Source organism: Archocentrus centrarchus, chromosome 18 (assembly GCF_007364275.1).
Source record: "Archocentrus centrarchus isolate MPI-CPG fArcCen1 chromosome 18, fArcCen1, whole genome shotgun sequence".
Classification (NCBI taxonomy): Eukaryota; Metazoa; Chordata; class Actinopteri; order Cichliformes; family Cichlidae; genus Archocentrus; species Archocentrus centrarchus.
Window position 1 is genome coordinate 641,240 of NC_044363.1, and position 22,103 is coordinate 663,342.

At 43.1% G+C, this 22,103-nt stretch overlaps 1 protein-coding gene across 1 annotated transcript in view; it reads right to left on the reverse strand.

The window, feature by feature from the left end:
• Positions 1-1,901: 1,901 nt before the first annotated feature.
• Positions 1,902-22,103, reverse strand: part of nlgn2a (neuroligin 2a) — a 158,253-nt gene continuing 138,051 nt past the window's right edge. Inside the window, 6 exon segments of the mRNA XM_030754074.1 lie at positions 1,902-6,773; positions 13,135-13,501; positions 14,313-14,466; positions 15,979-16,244; positions 21,140-21,209; positions 21,212-21,327. Coding sequence (XP_030609934.1) covers positions 5,939-6,773; positions 13,135-13,501; positions 14,313-14,466; positions 15,979-16,244; positions 21,140-21,209; positions 21,212-21,327 — 1,808 coding nt within the window. The 3' untranslated portion in view covers positions 1,902-5,938.

Here is a 22,103-nt window from a genome sequence, read left to right on the forward strand (position 1 = left end):
TACAGACTGTTGACGAGTGAACGACTGTAAAAGCTTCATGTTACGCACAAAAATAAACTAATGTCTAACTGGGATTTCAGTGCTTGTAGGAACATAAATGTCTGCAGATGAATTCACTCCTCTGACGCTCTGACAGCCACTTTATGAATGAGGAAATGAATGGGAGTGTCAGCTTCTCCACCACCATTGACATTTACACCTCCAGATGCACGAAAAGGGCCACCTACATCCTGAAGGACCCCACACACTATGCTCCTCAGGCAGGAGGCTGAGGAGCATCAAGAGCAGGACCACCAGACTGAGGAACAGCTTCTTGTGTCCATACTTTTGACTGGTAATGTATATGATACAGAAGTTAGTCCTTGTGTGTGTGTGTGTGTGTGTGTGTGTATGTTTTTTTTAATGCAGTGGTCACCGAAGGCCTCTAAAGTGCGGTAAATGTCTGCCTACTGTTAATTTCCAAATCCAAACTGCAACTGTTCAGTAAAATTGCAAGAAACAATATTGAAAACTTCAGTGATGTTGACATGTGATGCTAATCAGCAAGAACACAGAGACTGTTAGGGGAGGTTTGATGCTCCTACTGTAATGACTAACATCAGTAAACAAGTCAGCAGGACCTCTGTTTTATCTGCTGTGAATTAGCAGACATATAATTACACATTATAACTGAATGTAAATGTTTAAATATTTGTCAGATATGAAACAAACATACCAAAACGCCCAAAAAAATAAATTAATGAATAAATAAAAACCCCAACACCTGCTAATTACACACTCTGTTTATGCTGCTCATCTTCTGTATTGCTAGCATCTCAGCTAGATGCTGCTGGTCCTCTTTGACCCTGATTATACCTCTGATAAAAATGAGCCTAAAAACTCTACATAGCTACAAAATGTCAACAAAAGCACTTAAACCTTTCAATGTCTTAACCCCTAAAACTATTCATATCCTTTGCATGGGAAATGAAGACAAACAATAACAATTAAAGCTGCCACAGAAACTGTAAAAGAGTGAGTTGAATACACTTTCACTTTATGGTTTAGTAGAAGCAATTTAAATAACAATAAAAGTACTTTAATTTCACATTTCTAATGAACAGTGGTTTAGTTTGGCACAGGATTTCAGGGATTGGCAGTAAAATTCACTGTAGTGTGTACAAAAGCAAAGTTAAGTAAAAAAAATCAGTGCCCACAAAATAAATGTACCTGGCTGGTAACTGGTATTCTTCCCATTAGCTTGGATCAGTATGGGGCTTTGAGTCGCCTCCCATAAGGAGAGAGCTCGTTTACTTTACTGGATCAGTAGTGAAGATAAGCAGTGACCAAGCAGTGATTTAGGGAGCGTTTGATTTGCTTTTGCTTTCGTTTTAATTGTTGGAGCATTTTGAAATCTCGTGAGATCAATTCACTTCAGGAAGCTAAAAATCGTGTTTGTGGCCCCACCTCAGGTTACAGCTGGAGTAAAACACATTTCTCTTTCCTGGAAAATGAAAGTTAACGAGACTGGCTTCACACTTTAAGGTGTGTGCACAATGTGCCCACCATCCATCCTCTTCCACTTATCCAGTCCAGAGTTACTGGGATGCTGGAGATTATCCTCAACAATTCTGTAAAGAACAGCGGGGTTAAATTTCCTCCACAGGGATGTGAAAGACTCAATTCCAGTTATCACAAACTCTTGTTACCAGGGGTCGCACAAGCAGTTTTTAGCTTGAGGGACAATCAGACTTTCACACAGAGCTGGGTAGGTTTGGATAGTTTTTTTTTCCCCCTTTAATAACAGAAAGCTTTTGAAAACAGCATTTTGCATCAAATGAGCAAATAAAAGACTTTTTAACTGTACTGTACTTCTGTTAAGTGACTGAATGAAGAGACAAAGTCAGCAGTCTGGCTATGAATGTCTTTAATGTTTCCCAGATCAGAATCACAGCATACAGTGTATAATAACTTCTAAAGTAAACAGAAATATCATCACCTCATTTATTTATATAATTTTACTTCACTTTTTTTTAATAATCATCTTTTTTCTTTTTTTTTAAATTCCATTATTTATAACATTTTTCTTCATCTCAAGTCTTGGGTTTCTGAGCTCAACAAAGAAAGTAGAAACAAGACAACAGGTGCACATTTGCAACGGAGACCAAGCTGAGGGTTTCATGTGTCGCTGTCTTTATGCATGTGTGACACTGTGGACGTGACCTGACACAAGATCTCCAAATAATGTCTGAAGTCGCCTCGTTTCGCATGGCTGACACTTTTTGAGGGTTGAAATAAACTCAGATCCAGCTGCAACACGAGGCTGCAGAACAGACTGAGTGTGGGTCTCTCACACACACACACACACACACACACACACACACACACACACACACACACACACACACACACACACACACACACACACACACACACGCCCAGAGTGTGACAGATTTTAATCATTTCCTCCACGTGTCTCTCTGCACTTCAGAGCATCAAACTGTTTTTCTGCTACATCACATCACTGCGCCAGAAACACGACAGACACACAGCACAGTGTGAAATGAAGGTGTCGGACCACCTGTGTGATCCCACGAGTCTGTGAGGATATGAGGCATCTTATGGTATCAAAGCCCTGGCGTCTGTCACACACGGCTACATGTAAACACTGCTACATGTTCAGGGAGCTAACATTTAACTGACTTGTTTTTTTTTTTTTAGTCTCAGTTCAGGGTCATTTGTGTCCTTGCTGTGAATCACTGAAAGGCAAAGCTGGCTTTTATCACTCTGATGTGACACGCACAGATTCATCTTGGATCACAAGATGGATTTCAAAATAAAAGCTGGAAAAAAATGAGACAACAGATGTGAAACATGCTGAAAATGTGTTTCTCACTGAAAACCAGCGAATGCTAACAAACAGCATCTCTGTGTTGTGAGGGGGCTTCAGCGGAGATGACTTCTGCTACAGCGACGTTCCCGTTAGGAATCATGATGCTACAGGATGGCCACATGATAACAAGAAACTTCATGACAAACTAAACAGAAATGCAAACCGATCAGTGAGAAGGATTCACGAATTTGAACCCTCAAGCTAATGGCCGTTTATTTTTTTCATTTTCATTTTACAAACTGCACCTGTTGTCTTTAGTCATCACAAAATAAGCATATCATTCATTCACTCAAAAAACAAAACAAAAAAAAAAAAACCAAAAAAAACCAAGAAACTTAATATTTACAAATATTTTGTCTGTTTGTTTCTTACACTTAAAAATGTACAGTTCTGATCCTCCTCCAGATGTTTTGTCTCCATCCTGATGCCCAGTTTGGTATTTTCTTCTCTGTCCAGTTACATCAGAGTGAGCACTGAATGTGCCACAATGGCGCCCTCCAGTGTTAGCTTATAAAACAGACCAGGAGAAAGAACAGAGCCAAATGAAACGGCTCGTTTCTGTTCTCTCCTCCGTTGTCGCTGTGTTGTGGTGAGGTTAACTTCACAACCCCTCATTGCCTCCTTACACACAGGAGTGAGTACAAAAGGGTTCACATGGACACATCAGTCCCCCTGCAGACACATCAGCCGGCTGTCCCTCTGCTGAACACTGTTGGTACAAAGATGCCTTTGATTTCCTTATTTTCTCACTGATCATCCTCTCTTGTTGTGATTCCTAAATTTAAGGCTGTGAGTCTTTGTCCAGTGTCCACAGCTACTGCCACTCATCTGGTCCACAGCACTGATCCTCGGGCAGCACACCCCAGTTAGTTGTTTTATGATTTACATTGTGCACATTTTCCTTCCAGCGGGCTTACAAAATCTCTGACAGAATGTGTTTCCCCTTCCAGTCCTCCCCCACCACCCCTTTAGGCAGTAATAAAATAGAAAACAAACAATCAAAGAAGCTAAAGCTAGAGCACAAGCAAAGACAGCACCGGTGACTAAGTTCTCCCATACTGAACGTAAGCTACCATGTGGGCTCAAACAGCAGCACTTCAGTTCAGTTTACAGACTGCATTAGCCATCACGTTTGACATCTTCATCATTGAATCAGAGGGGGGCGCTGCTGAGCTGCAGTCATCACAACCAGAGGGAGGGAAGGAAGGAAGGAAGGAAGGAGCAGAATCACAAACAGCACTTATCAACTGTGTTGTTTTTACCCTGTTCAGGACATCCAAGCCCCCCTTTTCATGTTGCAGCTCTGCACTGCGGGCCATGAAGGCCCACCGGTTACCCTCAGTGTGCTTAGAGTTTAATTTACAACCGATGAGCTCACAGAACATCTCCAGGCTCGTGACTGAACCCTTGAATGCGACGATAATGGCAGAGCTGAACTGAGGTCAGAAGTAGTGAGGAACGGTGCTGACACAGTGAAGTCAGGTGTTTTGGAATTTGCAGGATTATCAATATGGGGGCCGGTGTTAAATACAAAGGTGGTGGATGATGGAGAAAGGATGGAGCGGCGATGACATGGAGAAAGGTGTTTGGTTAAGCAGCAGGAAGGAGCTCATGCTGGAGTCTGAGTTTTTACTATTGGTTTGATCCGGCCTCTCTGCTTTTATATTTATTGTTGTCTAACTCGGGCCCACCTACGCTTTTGTGATGCAGAGCTGCCATCACCTTCACACAGCAACGACCGCTCTTACAGGCACACACACGTGCTGGAAATAAGGGGGCAGGCAGCAGTAGGAAGGTGTACAGGAGCAGAGGCCATCAGGCTCACTGATGCCCCCCCCACTGAAATAGAAAAATAATTTTGTACGATAAAGTACAGCAACCGATGTTTACCTCATGTAGCCTAAAAAGTGAGACAGAAAGAAAAAAGCAGTGACAGTGAGATGAAGGGCTGCGAATGACGCCGTGAATAATCTGATTCAAACATTTTCTACGACTTTTGGCATCGACTCCTTTTTAATAAGCGAGAGATCGTTTGTTGAGTGACTTCAGAAACTCCTGTGATGCTCTTATTCTGCGGGAGAAAACAAAGACCGACGTATCAAACATGGGCTGATATGACTTGTTTAGATTTGGGAAACGTGCATTGACAGATACAGTGTCCTTTCCCCCATCTTTAAAAATAATTCATGCATAGATCCCCACTGAGAAAACCCTTTTATATACTTTCTCCTTTGTACACATTTTTATATAGAACTATATATAATATCATTTCTCTATATCTATATTTTCAGAAAAATTCTTTCCACAAAAAAACAACAATTGAACAAATGCTTGAAAAAAAGAGAAGATGAAAGAGAAAAACACAACTGAGGGCCGGTTTGGCACTTTGTCATGAGAACATACAGCCTCTGTTAGTTGACAGTAAATAGGAATACTCTATTTTCTTTTGTTTTCTTCTCCCTCGATGAGAAAGCAAACACAGTAGTACTTACTTGGCACCAAAAATGCTGGTAGAATGAAAGATATCAGTGTTTTTATAGTTATATGTTTACTGGATGCCTCTAGGCCCCCTCCGACTGCTCAGTAGATCGTGAATTTTTAGAGGAGAAGAGCAAGAGGGAGGCATGTCAAATGAGAAGAAGAGATCGGTAATAAAACACGGATGTAGAAAAGAGAAGCATATGCGCACATAACACGGGGACAGAAAAGAGATGACACCAATGTAAAAAAGAGAAAACAGCAAGAAAGCATTTGTCCCTTAGACAAATGTTGGAGGCCTTAAGTCTGGAAACAGCAGACCTACTTTGAAAACAGTATCTTTGAAAGATCTAAGTCACCCCCAAACTGTTCATCTGCTGCTGTATGCTTCAGTTGCATCTCCAAATGTCACCAGTGGAGGGAGCTGCCAAGTTTTACAGCAGGTGATGCAGCAGGTGTAGTTGCTTTTGAAGAAACAAGAGAATAAGAGAACAGAATGAAGGCCCACATCCAGAGGCCTCCCTTCTAGAGCGGTAGCAGAGCCAGTATTCCTGGTCCCTAGATGGTGCTGTGTCGGTACTGTCCCTACTATACCCTGGTGGTGGAGTGAGGGTGGGGCAGGGTGTTGTTGTGGCCAGTGGAGGGGAATGTATTGAAAGCATGAAGAGGCTGCATGCTGGTGATGGTACTGGGGATCATGGTGATGGTGTTTGGCGTCATCAGCGGCACATCGTCGGGGGCACGGCGCAGCGCCAGCGTGTAGTCAGGTGGGCAGGCAGGCCGCAGAATGTCGTGGGGCCGTAGGGGCTCCATGTCGTGGTGAGCATCGTGCTCCGAGTGCTTCATCTGCAGGGACATGATCTCTTCCTCCTGGCTGTGAGCCAGGTCGTTGGCAGGGCCGCCCCGCTGAGGAGACAGCCGATGCCGTCGCATCTCATGCCGCTTGTCGCGCTTGTAGTAAAGGGCGGCGAAAGCCAGGATGTTGAGGAAGAGGAGTGAGGCTCCAACTGCAACTGTCACACTCAGTTCAGTGGAGTAGTCACGGGTGTCTCCAGGAAAGAGGTCTTGGGGCGGACGCTCCGAACCATCAGGCTCAGTTTCTGAAGGGAAGGTAGGGTAAGGATGACGAGTGGTTCGAGGACCTGGATTTTTCGGCCAAGTTCGGCTGGTGCCAGAGCCAGGACCTGGCGGTGAGCGGGTAGTGGTGGAAAAGAGCTCCTCATGTAGACTATGAAGATGGGGGACTAATTCCAGCCAAAAGGCCACCTTGTTGGCTCTGTAGTTGTCTCTAACACGGGGTTTTAAACCAATGTGAAGGTACTGCTTGTCCTTTGAGTTGAACTTGGTCCAGATGACCTCCTCAAAGCGGTTGGGCTTGGTATGAATGAACTTGGTGTCCTGAGGGACGGGCAGGTTGGGGTCCCTAGTGGAGCATAAAGGTTAAATGTTTCAGTTCAAAGTTTTACTCCGTCTTATAGGTAACAGATGAGATGACATCAATACAATGAACACAAACAAGAGGCCCATTCTCTGTGCAACTTTTATACTAACTTAGATCAGCTGGGTGATCCAGGATCTGGTTGCTTTGGTTAATCCAGTTTGTTCAGTTCTTCAACGCCACAAGATAATTAAACTAGCCTGTTTCTGTTTGTATCATATCACAGGTCTTTTGGCATGTGTTCTTCATTGTGTTCATAATTGTTTACAGGTAATCACAAGAAATGTCATTACAGTTGACTCTTGGGCCTGAAATATGCTTCTTCATCAGATCTTTGCGGGATCCACTTATGTAACCGTAAACCCCTCTGAACCGTATGCAGTAATCACATTCTGCTGCGCTGACATGACCTGTAGTTATATTATTTCCTGAGAGATATACGTCCGGTTACGTCATAGGTTACGGCATAAGGTTTTGAGGGGATTTCCGGGTACGTATGTAGGTCTCTTGCTGCAGAAGCACAATTCTGGTCTTAATATTGGTACTAATGAATTACACATTTTAATTTTGTTAATCCTGACTGAAGTTGCACCTCTCTAGGAGTGATCAGTCAGGATATGCGAAGGGATCATGATCATTACACAACTTTCTCTGTTTTTGAAATTCTCTTATTATCAATGCACCGATCCTTCCTTTTTGACTATGATTACAGTTTGGGCTGGACCACATGATCCAGAACCAATCCTCAGTTCTGCTGCTATAGGCTCAGGCTGCTGCGGTGAACTTCCCATGATGCAATAAACAGACCTTCCTTACTTAACTTTTCTCGCAACCTTTGTGTTTATATGCCACTGCTGCATTTCATTAACTTTTATTTTCTCTCTCCCACAGTTTCAGTTTTGTCCTTGCATCTTTCTGCTCTTCTTTTTCCTCTCCTCTTTCCCCTCATCTCCCATCCAGCTGTGGTGGATGGCTGCCCCTCCCTGAGCCTGGTCCTGTTGAATTTTCCCTTCCCACAGTGCTAGCTCATAAGGGGGTCGTTTGATTTTTGGGGTTCTCTCACGCTCTCTTCCTCTTTAACTCAAATTATTGACTGAATTTATATTTCATTTAATTTCTTTCATTCAATCTTGTTTATACTGAATAAACCTCCTACTAAGTAGGTTTGACTTTATGGACACATTGTTGAGGCAACCAATCTAACAACTTCTTTGAAGAACTCTAAAATCTGTTTTCAAATCATCAACAGTTTCATCAACAGTTTGGCTAAAATGTCACGAGTAGCTCCAGATAAGAACACCACGAAATCATCACAATTTGGGAAATCACCATCTCCAAATCTGATTATATTACGTGATCATGGTGTTAGGTGATTGGAAAAGAAATTCTTATACCGCATTTTCAGATTAACCCCTTCCATCCTGAGGGGCAACACCCACTGAGTAACTTTACCCCCTGATTATCTAGATTCTGATTGACGAGCCCATGGTTTTGACAGTTGCAAATGATTGGCCATATGGGTTTTCTATGCAACTAGCAAAAAGAACTGGGACTGTCAGCAGTGTTACCTGGATTCACTCCATTCACTGATTTTGGTCCTGTAAGGAGGTCAGTATCTCAGGTCTTCTTACAGATCCCACAGATTTCTTTGTTACCACTTAATCAGTATTGGAAGGGTATTGCAAATCATCAAAAATAATTATGGGTAACCTCAGCAGATTAAAAACAAGAGCACAGGAAGTGGGATTGGGGGGAAGGGGTGTTATAGTAAAGTCACTGAACAAGTGTGTGAGGTTTGATGGGTCTAGCTTGAACAGTATGCATCTATGGTGTGAATTTGAACATCCAAGGTTACAGTCTCAAGATTTTCACAAAACTTGACCTCTGACCTTTATCTTTAGGTCAAGGTCGTAGAGATTCTAACTTGTCCCAAGATTTTTAGTAGATACATTCTTTACTTATGGGTAACATTAAAGTTTTTGTGGAATAGACACCAACGGCGCCGACACCAAGGCTTTGACAATATATCGACTTTTTCTTTGAAAAACTAAAAATGGTCCTCAAAGCAGGATCAGAGGGTGTGGTTACTAAAGTTCAGGCCACACCCACCAAAGTCTGCTCACACACTAAAGGCTACTTAAACCATATAAATATACGTCAATATGTCCTGTTATAGTTTCTATAAAAATTATGTGCATTCCATAAAAAATGGTTAAAACAAACCATTTCTTACACAGTATTTTCACTGTTGATAGAAGCTTGTATGTCGTGTGTGTATTGTACAAATTTTATATGGGTACATGACGGCAATGCATATCAGCACAGGTTTTCTTCTTAGAACTGAGACGTGTTGACCTAACAGAGTACATTTAGCTAAATATGGAGCAAATAGCGTCACTTGGGCTCAATGTCATAGTATCTGCTACTTTTTCTTAAAAGGTATTGGAAAGGCACTATAGACCCAGAAATGTTTGCGAGCCTAAAATTTTCAGTTTTCACGACCTTGCACAAAAATGCAGAAATAAAGTGAAATAAATGTGAAAGTCTGAACTTCATGCATTTCCACTAAATTAAATGGTCACTTAATCTGAACGGACCAGAAATTGCAAATTTAAGTACAAACATTTCTGTGTCTATAGTACATGATCTATGATGTGTATTGTGTGTTGTTGTATTTTGAGCATCAAAGACCTTCGCTTTCATACTGGAAAGAATGATATCTTGCAATTTTAGGACTCTTCACAGAAGATACACTATACTGCCAAGGTTTAGGAGTCTGTTTATGGGAATTTTTGACCATTCTTCCAGAAGTGCATTTGTGAGGTCAGATGCTGATGTTGGATGAGAAGGCCTGGCTCCCAGTTTCCTATAATTCATCTTAAAGGTGTTCTGTCAAGTTGAGATCAGGACTCTGTGCAGGCCAGTCAAGCTGTTCCACACCAAACTCTTTATGGACCTTGTTTTGTACACTGGTGTGCACTCATGTTGGAACAGGAAGGAACCATCCCCAAACTGTTCCCACAAAGTTTGGAGCATGAAATAGTCCAAAATGTCTTGGAATGCTGAAGCATTAAGAGTTCCTTTCACTGGAACTAAAGGGCTGAGCCCAACTCCTGAAACCACCATAATACCCCCTCCACCAAACTTTACACTTCGCACAGTTCAGTCACACAAGTACCATTCTCCTGGCAACCACCAAACCCAGACTCATCCATCAGCTTGCCAGACAGAGAAGATGTACTGTAGATACAGAAATGTTTGTGACTAAATTAGCAAATTTTGGCATATTCAGATCGTTGGATTCAACCGACTGGGACATGTTTCGCAGCAGCGCGGGCGGAGACATCGAGGAGTTTACGGAAACTGTTGTGGGATTTATTGGGAAAGTTGTTGATGACACTTCACTTAGGAGGACCATCAGGACTTTTCCCAACCAGAAGCTGTGGGTGGATAAATCTGTCCGCGACGCCCTGAGGTCCCGCACCGTTGCCTACAACTCCGGCCTCGCCTCTGGGAACATGGAGGACTACAAGGTTGCATCATACAACGTCCGCAGAGCGGTGAAAGAGGCTAAACATCGCTACGGCCGCAGACTGGAACAGAAACTACAACAGTCTGACTCCAGGGGACTGTGGCAGGGACTACGCACCATCACGGACTACAAAGCACCACACACACACCCGGTGAGTGCCGACGCTTCTCTGGCTGATGAACTCAACATCTTCTTTGCGCGCTTTGAGTCGGGAAGCCGACAGCCCGCTGCGCTCCCGGCCGGAGGGGCGGAGACACTCACTGTGACGGAGCGCGACGTGAGGAGGGCGTTTAGACGTGTAAACACCAGGAAAGCGGCTGGACCAGACGGTATTAGTGGACGTGTCCTTAAGACCTGCGCTGACCAGCTGGCACCTGTGTTTACACTGATATTCAACCTCTCACTGAAACTGTGTGTGATTCCCACCTGCTTTAAAAAGTCCATCATAGTCCCTGTCCCAAAGAAACCACACCCCAGCAGCCCCAATGACTTCAGGCCCATAGCACTCACCTCTGTGGTGATGAAGTGTTTTGAGAGACTCATCAAGACATTCATCACCTCCTCACTGCCCACCACCCTCGACCCACTACAGTTTGCATACCGGCCAGGCAGATCCACAGATGACGCCATATCCTTCCTCCTCCACAAGACCCTTTCACACATAGACACTGGTAAGGGGAACTATGTGAGAGTGCTGTTTGTAGATTACAGCTCAGCATTCAACACCATAGTTCCCTCCAGGCTGGTCTCTAAGCTGCTGGACCTGGGCCTGGGCCCATCCCTGTGCAGGTGGGTTCACAGCTTCCTGACCAGCAGACCACAGGTGGTACGAGTGGGTCACCTCACCTCATCCTCCCTCACCCTCAACACTGGATCCCCCCAAGGCTGTGTGCTCAGCCCTCTGCTGTACTCACTGTACACCCATGACTGCGAGGCCACGTCAGAGTCCAACGTCATCATCATGTTTGCTGACGACACTGCTGTTGTGGGACTAATCTCTCACAATGAGGAGACAGCCTACAGGAGAGAGGTCTCCCGCCTGGAGAACTGGTGCCAGGAGAACCACCTCCTGCTCAACGTCAGCAAAACAAAGGAACTGATCGTGGACTTCAGCAGGAAGCAGCAGAGGGACTACCATCCACTTGTCATCAGTGGTGCTGAGGTGGAAAGAGTGGACACTTTCAAATACCTGGGAGTGACCATCTCACAGGACCTGTCCTGGACTCATCACATAAACATCACTGTGAAGAAGGCCAGACAGCGTCTCTACCTCCTCAGGCGGCTGAGAGACTTCAAGCTCCCACTCAAGGTGCTCAGGAACTTTTACACCTGCACCATCGAGAGCATCATGCGTGGGAGCATCACCACCTGGATGGGAAACTGCACCAAGCAGGACTTCATGGCCCTAAAAAGGGTGGTTCGTTCAGCTGAACGGACCATCAGAACCACCCTCCCCAACCTGCAGGACATTTACACCAAGCAGTGCAGGCTGAGGGCCATGAAGATCCTAAAACAGCCCAGCCACCCCGGACACTCTCTCTTCTCCCTGCTCCCATCAGGCCGGCGTTACCGCTGCCTGAGGACTAAGACTGAAAGGTTGAAGAAGAGTTTTTACCCACAAGCCATCCGTCTGCTCAACTCTGAGCCCTAACTGGACCATTATTGCACAATGTAAATATTATAATTTATAAAAGTGTGTATAGTGTATAGTATATAGAGTATAGTGTATAGTGTGAATTACTTTTTTTTATTTTATTCTTCCTATTTATATGTGTGTGTATATATGGTTGCAGGTACAAAATACATTTCACTGTGCATTGTACTGTGTATAACTGTGCATGTGACAAATAAACACTATCTTAAATCTTAAATCTTAATTAAAGTGACCTTTTAATTTAGTGTTTTCTTCACAGACTTAATGGAAATGCATTAAGTTCAAACTTTCACACCTTCTTATTTCTGCATTTTGTGCAACGTTAGGCTCACAAACGTGAATGCCCAACCATATTTTTTGATAGAAACTAAAATTGATGTATCTTTATATGTTTTAAGTAGACTTGAGAGTGTAAGCAGATTTTAGTGGGCGAGGCCTGAAGTTCAGCGACCACACCATCTGACCCTACTTTGCGGACCATTTCAGCCATTCAGCTGTGCTCTTGTTTTTAATCTGTGGAGGCTACCCATAATTCTTTTTGATGATTTGTAATATCCATCTAACATTGATTAAGTAAAAATAAAGAAATTTGTGGGATCTGTAAGAAGATGTGAGATACTGATCTACTTCCAGGACCAAAATCAATGAATGGAGTGAATCCAGGTGAAGCTGCTGCAGATCTGCATGAAGATCTCACTTTTTTTCTTTTTGCCAGTTACATAAATAACCCATATGGCCCATGGATACTCAGGGGTAAAGGTACTTTAGTGCTCAGGCCTCCCAAAAAAGTGGGTGTCGCCCACTCAGCAGTTAATCTGAAAATGAAGCATAAAATTTTCTTTTCCAGTCACCTAACACCATGGTCATGTAATATGGTGATTTCCCAAACATTTACTGATCTTGTCTGGAGTTACTCTTAATGCACATACATAGAGAATGGGTCTCTGGTGTTTTACCTTTTTATTCAACAACTTAAATTAAATGACATGTCACCAGACTTAAATAAGTTTACCTAAACCACCAGAAACTGGAAGCAAACCCTTGAAAAGACATTCAAAGTCTACAACTAAAACAGTACACCCTTGCATGATAACCCTGTAGTCATATGTCAGAGCAAAAAGACAACGTACAGTAGAGTGTGACTGTGACATGAGGCCTACCCAGTTTTAGCAAAGTTGGTCCAGTAAGTCATGACCACAGCGCTCAGCATCACGTCATTCTTCGAGAAGTTGCATGGGAACAGGTCTGTGGCACCAATCATTGGTACGCCGAACACGTACGGTATCTCGTCTCCATGCGCCGCGTCGGCCCATTCAGGTCGCGTCTCGGTCTGGCAGTGGTGGTAGAACGTGTAAAAATAAACTGGGGACTGAAACTCAGCATGGAGTTTGGCAGTGGCCACAGCTGGCGCCACCCACTGGTGGTCTGTAAACAGGGCTAACAGAGTCTTCCGTCGCATGTCACCATTATCCCTGTCTGCCCAGTCTGTGTACATGAACTTAATGGTCTCCCTCAGAATGTCTTTGCCTGGTGGAAAAAGCACAGGAGGGGGAAAAATGGACCAGGGAAAAAGAAAAAGGTGAAAAATTGTTAAGAGTAAAGTAACAGCAGTGATAGCAATTTTTATGAGATCAGTGTGATCAAGAGATTTGAAACCAGAGTACACGTTGGTAAGATTAACCAGAATTACAGCAAAGGAGTGAAAGATACACAGACAGAGAGGAGGGAGAGCAAAAGAGGAAAAAAAGCCTCTCAGATAACAGAATGAGTGGCAGGAGCCAGAGAGGGAGCGTGACTGCATTATCCAAACATGTCTGTATTATGACTGTGGTCTGCTGTGAGGGGTTTGTACGCTGATCTGTTAGAAACAACAACTCTGTGACTGGGCGCTGGCTGCCTGGGGGATGATGAGCGACAGCATTAGCGCCCACAGAGACTCAAAGGTTAAGGCGCAGACCCACCATGGTGTAAAATAATCTGGATGATAGGCAATCTCTTTAGCATGCTTGTCTTGGTTGATGCACTTCACTGGGCTCACATTTTATTGCTTCTCATTCTTTACCCGCATGATGTTTAAATGCTTGCTTTTCCACAGGGAGCCATAGTTTCAGAGTTGCTCATGTTCTTCATTGAAAAACTCTTTTTGATAATGACCTATATTGTCCAAGTTTGTTTTTGACTATTATCCTTTTAAGTCTTTTATGAATGCACCAAACAAACAGGGCTCCTAATAAGACAAAATCTGAAGCTGCAAATGCCAGCTATCTGACAGAAGGCGGCGGCCATAAAATTAAAGCCTTTTGAAAAGTGGCAGAAGTATGGAGTTGGTATTGCTCACCCTCCGGGTATCCGTAGAGGTTGTCAACAAAGTTAGAGATGGTGTAGTCGAACGCTGCAGCTGAGATGCCGTCGTTGTCCTCACTGTCATCCACAAACTTCAGCCCCTCTCCTTGGTTCACGCCTATCAGGATGTCATAGTTTAGGAACTCCCCCTGGTGGAGGACATAAGGAAGTACATGTTGAGTGCTGGAACAATGTCTCAGAAATCTGCAACCAGAAATGCAACTAAAAAAACAGATCTGAGAATAGGTGGCATTTAATTTCTCAGTAAAACAAGAATAACTGTTAGCATGAGACCCCCACTATAAGCTCAGTTTAAAAAAAAAAAGGGGGGGGGGGGCAGATATAGGGTTTTCTGCTTTAATATTGCAATAACTTCAATAATAAGCAGATGATATAATTTCTTCAGTAATGTAATTTTTCAAATCCATCCCATTAGCTTCATCACATTAGTTCTAAAACACAGCTGCAGGCTGATCTTTTAAAACTCCACAGTGTCAATTAATGCAAAGAAAGCTTCTCATGCTCACCTCTAATTATTTCTTGCAGTTATGAATCATTTAGGGGATCTTATAGGAGAGTCTAGCAGCCTATTAATAAAGCAGCTGCGAAAACTCGTGCTTCTTCCTCACACATACAACATGTGGTTATTATTTGGTGATGAACTTTCTTTGTTTCATTTCTTCACCTCGCCTCACACAGGGGCCAGAGGTGCTGGTTCAGTTCAGCTCATTTTAGCTTGTGAGAGGTGCTGTTGGTGTTCTAATAACATTTCTCATGAGTTATTGACCCCAGGAGACCAAATACGTGAATCTTTTTCAATTAAAAGAAAAATAATAATAATACATTTTACCTGCACTTGCCCTGCTCTCCTTTTTATTTTTTTATTTTTAACCTTTGGTGGCCCTAATATGCCACTGTACATAAAAGCAGGTGGTGACAACATACAGTAAGTTAATTATAGGAAGAATAATAAAAAGAATAAACTTTTATTCTTGTAAAACATCCCTATCGTACTGAGAAACTTAATCTTTGAAAACGTAGGCAGACACTCTGCAAGCACTCAGTGCTTTGAATTAGAGGATCACATCTCAGTGCTTCAGGGTTCTCTTAGAACTTCTTGTTTTTCTGTGCCTGTGAGTTTCTTTGCCACTCTGTGTTGTTGCTTTCTGCTTTACTTTGGTAGCCACTTTTCCTGGTGCATCTGTAGCTGTGTTTACTTCCTTCCTCTGTCTTTTTCCAGCCTTCATTGCTGCTTTTGCTCTCACAGTTTTGGTTTCGTCTGAGCCAGTTGGTCCGCCGTGTATTTGCAGTTGTGTCCTCTCTGTGTGCGTGACTGTGACCCACCTCATTCCACATACGCGTTCCTCTGCTTTGGTGTTTTTACCTGAGTTCTGTTCATAATTTCTGACCTTTAACTTTTATTATTCTTGTTGTGTAGTGAGTTTTAATAAAGTTTTATTTGTCAACAACACAAAAGAAACTTGTGAACGTGTCTCAAATACAGTATACCACCCAGATAATGTACATCTGCACTTCTTTTTCACTGCATTACAGTTTGGTAAGGTGTGAGTTCACACCAGCTGACAAGCGTCAACACTCATCCAGTGAGTTCTCTCCACTTTGCTTACACAATAAAACACAGTAGAGCTCTCCTCCCTCACCTGCTGCATGAGAATCTCGGGATCGTCAGGCACTACGTCGCCGTCCACAACAGGGCCGAAGGCGATGTGATAGCGGGCCGGCTGGATGTCTTGGTCCACCAGCTCTCTGAAGTTCTTGCGTCTCAGGCAGTCAACAAGGTCGGCCGTCTCAGTGTAGGTGCAACCCACCTTCCGGGCCAGGATCTTGGTGTACTTGAGGGGCTGGTAGTTGACGGACCAGCTGGAGATAGCAGTGCCACTCTGCGCTATGGCTCTGTGGAACAGACCTGAAAGGACACATGGGAAAGAGGGTGATTTTTTTTTTTTTTTTTTATCTCAGAAACACGGTAGAAGGTCGGTGAGGTTGTGCATTTTCCAAATTTTTTTAAAATCAATTTTACTGGCAGGATGGAGCTCTGCATAAGAAAACTGATTTGTGAATAGGACAGGGCAAAGAGAAGATGCTTGATGTATACATCACATAACTTTCCACATAACTTTTTTTCACCCCCATCCCACGTTTCTCACTAGAGAAAAGTTGGCAGATACAGGATGGGACTACAGACCCAGAGCAACACTGACAGAGCATGCTGTGGGGCTATAGCACCGAAAAGTGGAGACAGGACTGGGAATAAGCTCATCTGAGATGTCAAAAGATCCATTTTTCCTTTTCTTGTGCTGGCTGTTTTTTTTTGTTTTTTTCTCCCCCCTCCAAGCGTCTCTTTGGCTGTATTTCTCCCTCTTTGTCTCTCTCTTTGCCTCCTTAGTTCTGGCTGTCCTTTGCTGTTTAAACCACTCAAGTGGCTCGTTAAGGGGGCCGCCTGGCTCTCTCTCATTTCCTCCTGCGCTCCCTTTTTTCTTTCTCTCCCCTCTCCTGGGCTGAAGATTGGTCAGTTAATTATTAAGCAGAGCTGCAAAGCCTCCTTTCCCTGGGAAATCAATTATAGTAAGAAGTAGCTTGGAAGCAGCTATACCTACATATCTGCACTGAGAGACAGAGAGACAGATAGAGGAGGTATATTTTACTCATCTTAAAATCAGTTTCTTTGTCACCCCTTAATGCCTCTTGCCTTCCCTACTTGATAACCTTGCGCTATCTGGCTGCTGCTGCTTCTTTCATATTTTCCATTTCAAAGCATTTTATTCCCTCTTTCTCCTCTTCAACATTATTACCACAGCACACATTCACCTGTTTTTCATCCTGTCCTTGTCTCCCTCTTCTTAAATGTGTATGGATACTGATTACTGTCCTCCATATCCCTCCAACCTTCATATCAGTATCACTAACAACCCCTACCTGCCACTTTCATCCTGCTATCCATCCTGCATGCCTCTGATGTCAGACCTGATTTGTGACACTGTGTTGTTGACATGATTGGTGTCCCTTAAGTGTGAGGATGACAGACTCCTTACCTGATATCCCTGGCGGAGGGGAGAAGGGGGGGGAAGGCATGACAGACAGGTGGCGTCTAGTGCACTGATGTAACACCATTAGATGCTGATGAAGAGGAAGATGACGATGGGGTGATGACAAAGCGGAGGCATGAGAACAGACAGGTGGAGAGTGAGGGACCGGGTGAGGTTGGTTGTCAGCAACAAGACAAAAGGGTGTTAACAGTGGGTTTCCTTAATTCTTAAGGTCGTTTTGCACTACTAGATATTTTTTCTATTTGTGCTCATGTAGGAGCTGGAATGCAATCAGTGTGGCACAGCATTTATGCTTAGGAAACATAATTAGAGACATCTCTGGAGCTCACGTGTTGGGTTAATACATGCACAAAGAGAAAGAAATGTGAAAAAAAGACAACATGTTACATAAATGCACAGAATTCCACAACTTACAAGCTGCTTAATAGCATTTTAGTAGCACAATGGCTCTTCATCAGTCACTGCTCTTTATAAAGCATTAACGCCTTATTTTACATATTCTACATCTAGAAGACCAGTTAGAGTTTTTCCTCAATAACCTTCTTATAACTATTTAATAAGTGTTGAGCAACGTGTTAATTAGTTATGGGCAAGATTTTACTTTAACCTCCTGATACCTGAGCTCCTGTTTGCGATGCATTTTCAATTTCTCCTCGATATTTGTGATTAGATGGACCTGATATGTATTTATCCTAAGCTTCCTCTTTGAACAGGAAGTTGTATGTTGTTACATGGTTGTTACATACTTTTGTGAGAAAAAAAGATGTCCTCAGATGTGGACACTGGGATTATTTTATAGCATAACACAACATGACTTAAAGTATAAAATACTATTGAGCACAATGAAGTATAAGGTGCAACAAAGCCAAAATGTAATGTCCCTATATGTGGACGCAGGGTCTCAGGAGGGTAAACAGGGAACACACTAGACTTTACTTTCACTGCAGTTATTAGATGTTATTAAGGGACTCTTAAGGGATGGTACTGCCACCTTTCAAAGGGCTGTACGCACGGAGAGGTGACAAGAAACCAGTGACTTGAAGTGATGATAGAAAAATAACACCCAAGATACCGAGTTAAATGAATCTCAGCTTATTATTATTATAAAGTATTAATAAATTCTTTATTGTGATGGATAAACAGGCAAGAAGCAGCTAATATGCACTTTAATAATTAACAAAATCATTTAATAACTAAAGTATTATCAACAATATTACCATTGCTACTACTGCTACTACTACTACTAATAACAGCAAACATTTACAATCTAATCAAGTGAGTACTGGTCACTTTGAGGGATGTAACTGTTTTCCTCTTTATTTATACCTTTATATTTTAAGCTATGCTAATCACACATTGACCTATGATCACAAAGAACTTTCCCTTCAAAATGTTTTATGCTTTTTTTTTTCTATTTTAACATACAAGACTGTTGCAGTACTGGTTAAAACCCTTCCAGAGCACATAGGGTTGGCAGAGCGTGGTTAGCGGAGCTTAATGGGTTACAATGCCAGTGATCAACAGGGGAGTTCTCTTGGACTGTGGGAGGAAGCTGGAGTACCTGGAGAGAACCCAATTTAAAGTTTAAGTATAAAAGTAATTAAGTTAGCAGGCTTTGTATTGGACATATGTATGTATAAACTCAGACAAGGATGCTCACCTACCAACAGAAGGTTTGTGGGTTGTCAGAGTTAATATGAAGGGTTAACAGACATCAGTAGTAATTACAGACATTGTGCTAAATGGATACAGTGACACAGCACCAGTGCACAGATGCTCATTCAAGCTTTGACAACACATTTGTTTTCAAGGCACATCTACACAGACAGAATGAGTCAAAATTAGAGACAAGTCAGACGTCTGCTTGGTGCCTCACACGCACACGCATGCACACGCGCGCGCACACACAGCAGTAATTGAAACAGATGTGTGGTTGTGCGAACACGCTCTCTCTAATCTCTCGTTCTTTTCACCCACCATTTCTTCCCTGTTTCTGTCCTCTGCAGTTTGCGTGTGCGAGACAGAAAATGAAAAGAGGAGAGCGATATTGAGGGAGAGTCCTCGAGGAGCCGAGAGAACAGAGGAGTTACGATTGGAGGAGGACAGCTTCAAGAACAGCATGATCAAAGGCGGCGAGTGCGTGACCGTTTGGCTGCGGATCGTCGGCCACACTGATCTCAAATCCGATCAAAGCCGATTGGTCTGTCGGCCTCTGTCTTTTGGCGGTGCCGTGTTAACACTTAGACCTCGGGTTGTGCTGTTGGTAATGGGGAGCACGAGGTCAGATAGATGTTGGATTTCGGTGGAGGGAGAGACTTCCTGCTGCAGAGCAGTGAACCGCTGACAGAAGAGCGGACGCCAAGGCGGGTAATTCAGAGTAATGCTGGAGCTTCCATCCCATTTATCCTCCAAAGAGATGAATAACATAACCTGGATCAAACCTCGACTCGCACATTAGTTTACGTGACTGCTTAAATTGTTCAGTTCAAAGGACAAGCAGGGCCCTCCTTTGGGGATAAAGGTGTCAAGTGAACATCATAGGACTTAACCATTTCAGGGCTGGATGCCGCAAGCTGCCTTTCTACACGTGACATGAATTTTCTGCTGTCATATTTTACTTTAAATAAAACATGGCTCACTACAGAGAACAAGAGCTGACTGAGTGAGGGCAGAAACTTTACTGGTTCAGACAGAATTTGTGCAAGCAAGAATGCAATCTCACTAATGGTTAAACAAACAAACTATAAAACAGCACAAAAATGACAATTGCTACCACACTGCAAATGATGATATGTGCATTTCAATCATATATTGGTTCCCTTAATGGGAAATGAGTCATTAAGACAATTAACCTCTGCACTATGAGCTCTGCGGGTGTTTTCACACCGGTGCTGTTTAGTCTGTTTAATTCAAATTTTTTTGGTTGCTTCCCTCTTGGTGCAGTTCATTTGTGCAGATGTAAAAGCAGTCATCACACTCAGGTGTGGACCAAAACAATTGCGCTGAAACCTTTTGGAGGTGGTCTCAGTCCGGGTTGAAATGAACGTGATCCAAACTCAAGCTGACCCCAACGACCTGCGTTTAAGGTGCAACTCTGAGTTAAACATCTTCGCGGAGCCAGATGTGCTTCGCAATCTGAAATGCGGCCGAGCACCACAGAGGTGGGGAGAACACAAACTGTAGCAGTTTGCTGTAAATGAATTAAACTGCACAGATAAACATGAAGGAGTAAAGTCTCCATGTTATCCACTACTTCAGAGCACCTTCATCCTGTATTTAGGTTTTGTGCTCCCCGCCCACACACATCTGGCCAGTAGCAGACCTGAACGGTCGCACGTGGAGTTTTAACAAGCTGCCAATCAGAAGAGAGCTGGTTTAAAGGAAGGGGGGATGAGAGCTAAAATGGCTTGTTTCAGACTAAGGATATTTTGATCTGTGAATCATATAATGCTTTACCTCACAATACAAAACGCCATGAGGTGACTGTTTGGTGTGATCTGATGCTATATAAACAAATTGAACTGAACTGAATTCAATTAAAGAATACATAGGACTGAATCAAAGCTTTTAGCAAAGTCAGTCAATCATGTAAATCCATGAACCCTATGCTTAGTGGTAATGCTGGATTTTCTATTTATATCTATCTATTTAGTATTAAATACATAAAAATGAGAAAATAGCACCAATAATATTAACAAAATGTGTCCTGTACAAAGAAAAACAATCAAATAACAGATTAGAAAGTTAAATTTACCCTCAGAGTGGTGCGATAGGATGAGGAGGTTAACATCAGAGGCCCCAGCTCCGGAGCCAAATATGGTGATCCCTCTCTGGGGTCTCCACCAAAGTGCCCCTATGTTCTCGTTGAGCAACGCAGAGCCTGAATCTGGTCCAGCAGGCCGTAGTTTCCCTTAGCGGACTGATCTCCAGTGCTGAGGAAGCCTATTTGTGGAACACAAAGATGGATGCAGGACAAAGGTGGGGGGGGGAGTGGAGGAAAGTGAAGAGAGAACAAGACAAGATGTTATTAGTAAGTGTAGCTTTGACGTTTAGGCATCTGTCGGATGCTAAAATGATTCCTACTTTGGCCTGTAGCTCAGCTTCTAATAGAGAATCGCAAGACTGCAGAGAAGAAGAGCGTTCGAGTGAGCAGCACCATCACTCATCAACAAGGAGTCACAGCCGGTGCACAGAGAAATCAAAGGGAGTGGCAGAAGAAATTGGTTTCTCAGCCCCTCTCTTAATGACGTTTACTCTGTGTAATGTCATTGAGCAGCGACTTCTACACATAACCACTTAGAGTACAGCAGCCGGCAGTCTGAGAAATACAGGTGGCCCTAATCTGAATCAAACCCATAACGGGATTATAAACGATGACACATCGTGATTGTGATTTAGGAACAGACGATTGTGCTTGTTTTTTTGTTTTTTTTAAATCTTCTCTATCAGTTACATCAAATATGAAGAAGATCAAGCAGAAACATTTATGCTCACAGACAGATTTTACGTGTAGGAAAAACAAACCAAAGGTGTCAGGTGCTGCCACGCTGTGTGTGTATCCATCACACCCATGAAGACTCTAAAATTAGTAAAAGTCTCAAAGGGAGAGATCTGAATTAACGGAGAAATATGGTGTGATTGGAAATGTGAAATCTTCAGTGTCTACATGCATCCTCTTGCGAGATTTGCAGGGCCCTAATTTGCATACATAATGTGGA